The sequence below is a fragment of the Austrofundulus limnaeus genome, unplaced genomic scaffold (genome assembly GCF_001266775.1).
Source record: "Austrofundulus limnaeus strain Quisiro unplaced genomic scaffold, Austrofundulus_limnaeus-1.0 Scaffold354, whole genome shotgun sequence".
In the NCBI taxonomy this organism is placed as follows: domain Eukaryota; kingdom Metazoa; phylum Chordata; class Actinopteri; order Cyprinodontiformes; family Rivulidae; genus Austrofundulus; species Austrofundulus limnaeus.
In genome coordinates this window covers 324651-328254 of record NW_013952756.1, presented here as the reverse complement: position 1 = coordinate 328254, position 3604 = coordinate 324651, and the positions used below count along the sequence as shown (strand labels likewise).

Below are 3604 nucleotides of genomic sequence, written 5' to 3'. Positions count from 1 at the left end.
TATAAAGTCTAAAAAACATGAATGGAAGTCAATGGAAGGTCCCCACGGGGTCGAGAAACAAACGTGTGTGTGTGCGTGTGTGTGTGTGTGTGTGCGCGTGCGTGCGTGCGTGCGTCCGTGCGTGCTTGTGTGTGTTCGGGTTAAGCTCTGTATTTAGGGAGATTAGTTAGAACTAGAACAGTTCAGATGAAAAATTTACAGAAACATCCTTTTCACTGTTTTTGACGGGAAATTGTGATAAATACTGAAACGGTTTAGCCACCACAAAGAACGTCAAGGTTGCACACATTGGTTTGAATTTTGTATTTTTAATTGTACTGTACTCTTTTAGCTTTTGAGAGGTAAATTATGAAGAAGAAAGTAACATTTCCAACTTGATAATAAAATGAGACAATTTAACTGAAAACTTGGCACAACAGCAGGTTAGACATAACCTTTCTGTGTAGCACTTTTTCTTATTTGAATTTACTGAACTGTTTCTGAAAGTGTCACTGCAGCAGCCTTGAGCTTAGAGAAAAAACAAAACAAAACACATGGCTGGCAGACACATCATCTACACCGTGAGCCAATCACCTAAATCTGTGCCTAATCCTGTCACGTGTTGGAGTTTACAAGAGAACAAGGTCTGTTGACGTTTGTGAAGAAACAAAAGATAAACCAGAAGCTTGCTTGTGTTAATGTCCCACTGAAGCTTGCTCATCAAATCAACAAAAGACAAAACCTCAATAAGTTGTGTTGTCTAATGGAGCAGGAAGTGCTCAACACAATGTGGACGTGTCTGCTGTTTCTGAGGTCACTGAAAACACATTCCCCTTCAATAAGAGGCAGCTCCTAAAGCACGAAACACAGTGTTGCAGCAGCAGAAAGCAGAAGCAACAGATTAAAACATGTTTTGGATGCTGGTGCACATTCAGAAAGGTTGTTTAGAGTGAAAACGGCTGCCACGAGTGTTCCTTTTTATTTTTATTCACGTGTGAATTATAAATCCAGAGGCTCTTTGGATGACATTTTATTTACCCAACATCGCAAAGTTCTGCATGTCTTTACAGTTTGTTTTCAGTGGCCTGCTCAGAACTGAGTCACTGTGTCAACATGCAGATTTTCAGGTTTCAGAGGACAAATATGAGCTTGGATTTCTTTAGGCGCTTTGTATTTATTTCTGGGGCAAAACTACTGCAAAGATTAGCAAACAGCTTTGGACAAAACTCCTACTTTTGTGTGAGCATGTTGTGTGAGTCGGTGTCTTGTTTCTGTGGATGTTACCTGCGCCTTTGTCCAGGAAATACGCAAGCAAACAACGCATGACAGCCTGATGACAGATGACCAGAACGTTGCCCTGTCGCTCCAGCTCCATAATAACTGGCTCCAGACGCTGAACCAGGTCCTGGTAGGACTGTGGGGGGCAGACAAATAGGCTCAAATTATTAATACTAGAAGTTCAAAGTTCTTTTAGGAGTTATGAGTGAAGCTGTACCTCTCCTCCAGGGTAGCGGTAATGATACTTGTCCTGGTCTCTCATTGCAAACTCCTCTGGATATTTCTCCTGAATCATCTCATACGTCATTTCTTCACACACTCCCTGGAACAGAAACAAGGACCAGTGAGACGTGTGACAGGATTTTTTTAAATTATTTTTTTATGTTTTTGGTGTCTGAGCCTTTCAGCACAATATTAGGACACACACAGCATCAATTTCATTTAGTATCTTCCACTGCTCGTAGGGGACGTCCAGCTCCTCTGCAGTCTGGATGGTGCGTCTCAGCTGGCTCGTCCAAACCTTCAGGTCTGACAGCGAGTGCTCTTTCACAAAACCACCCAGGGCTACAGCAAACTGTTCAAGACAACATGTGAAAAGCTGTCACATGGGCAATTAAACATAATATGTTAAATAAAAAAAGATCTAATTAAAGCTCCTAACTAAACCGCTTTAATTCTGCAGGATTACCTGAAGGATTTGTCTGAAAATATTCAACTTTATCAGGTCTGGAAAATGCAACGCTTTAAAGGTGCTGGCTGGTCTTTATCTTTACAAGTCTTATATTACGTAACTGCAAGACATTTAGAAACACAAACATCTATTGAAGCACCTGCTTCCCTCTCTCCGACAGTCCAGAGTCGCCACCGATGCGTCCCTCCAGGTTGTGCTGGCTTTCTCCGTGCCGACACAGGTAGATGGAGTGGGAGTGGACGTGGATGTTCATCAGGTAATACACTATCTTACTTTGGATGTAGTCCTGCACCTTGTTGACCAGGAAACGTCGGCCGACATTGATGACCTGAATGAAGGACAAGTTCCTGTGGGTCAGACAGAAAAGAGAACAGACAATCAGAAATATCTGCTTAAAACAAAAACTCAAGGATAAAGAGGGAATATCTTGTACTTTATGTGTCAAAAAACCTTGGGTAATTCCTTCAACTGATTCCTTACAAGTAAACGAAACCATTTAATAAGTTCTTACTTAGTAAATAAAACAACATCAAAGGAGAAACCATCAGGCAGATCATCAAAAAACACTGGTTTTAGTTTTAAATGAGCTTCTGTTTCCACCTGCTGGACAAAACTTGCAAATGCAACCCTTTTCAAAAAATGTGGACATAAACGACACATCACTCTATCCCAAGAAAAACAGCCCAACAAAATTATTTTCGTTTTATTTAGGTTAGAAATTAAACGTAAAAATTGCAACTATAAAATAGTTCATTATAATTAGAACATCTTACTTGTCGTGTTCATCGGGATCTAAAGGCTGGTAGGTCACTTTGTAACACTCTATTCTCTTCAGAAAATCATCCATGACACTTTCTCTGTTCCTCTCAGGGTAATCTGGGCTGGACACCTTCACTTCCTGTAGGGAAGAGATGAGATCACTAAATATTCCAGTTTCAACTGTGTGCGGTCAACAGTAAGCTGAAAAGATTAAAAATAATTCAACAAATATTACCATGATATTTTCAGCTATCACTTCTGGATCATCACATACTGATTCAACAAAAAACACCTGCCAGAGGACAAAAACATTAAATTTGAACATTAATTTAAAGCATGTACTTGTATAAATTGATGGTTGAGATATAGTGTATCTGTAACTGCTAAAAAAAAAAATCACTGAAACCTTTGACTTTAAAATACCATGCACTTTCTAAAGTCGCCAAAACTTCAGCATACACTGAAATAAAACTGTAAACTCTGAACAGATCCTGTTTTGTTTCTGTGGGCCTAATTATTGGCGTGTTTCTGACCTTGTAGGCGTTTTCCTGTGCAAAGTTAAGGATGAGGTTTCGCCTCTCTCGCGTGGTGTTTGTGGCATCAAAAACCTGTGGGACAACATGTGACCAGTTTTGTAAATCAAACTGAACTTGACATTTATTAACAAACAATGTTCTACTTGTGTCTTGTGTGTGTGTGTGTGTGTGTGTGTGTGTGTGTGTGTGTGTGGCTTTTCTTGTCTAGAATGACATTAAATTATCACAACCTATATTTACAAATGTAAAACAAACACATTTCCATTTTTGTCTTGAAGCAGCCATACTCTTTTTTTCTTTTGTGTGTGTGTGTGTGTGTGTGTGTGTGTGTGTGTGTGTGTGTGTGTGTGTGTGTGTGTGT

General features: G+C 39.8%; 1 protein-coding gene across 1 annotated transcript in view; it reads right to left on the bottom strand.

The window, feature by feature from the left end:
• The window catches only part of LOC106527996 (6-phosphofructo-2-kinase/fructose-2,6-bisphosphatase 2), a gene marked incomplete in the record, with an annotated part of 24680 nt that overhangs the window by 11184 nt on the left and 9892 nt on the right, over positions 1-3604 (bottom strand). The window contains 7 exon segments of the mRNA XM_014023036.1: positions 1264-1393; positions 1475-1579; positions 1685-1831; positions 2088-2295; positions 2722-2846; positions 2943-2999; positions 3241-3315. Of these exon segments, the coding sequence (XP_013878490.1) occupies positions 1264-1393; positions 1475-1579; positions 1685-1831; positions 2088-2295; positions 2722-2846; positions 2943-2999; positions 3241-3315 (847 nt within the window).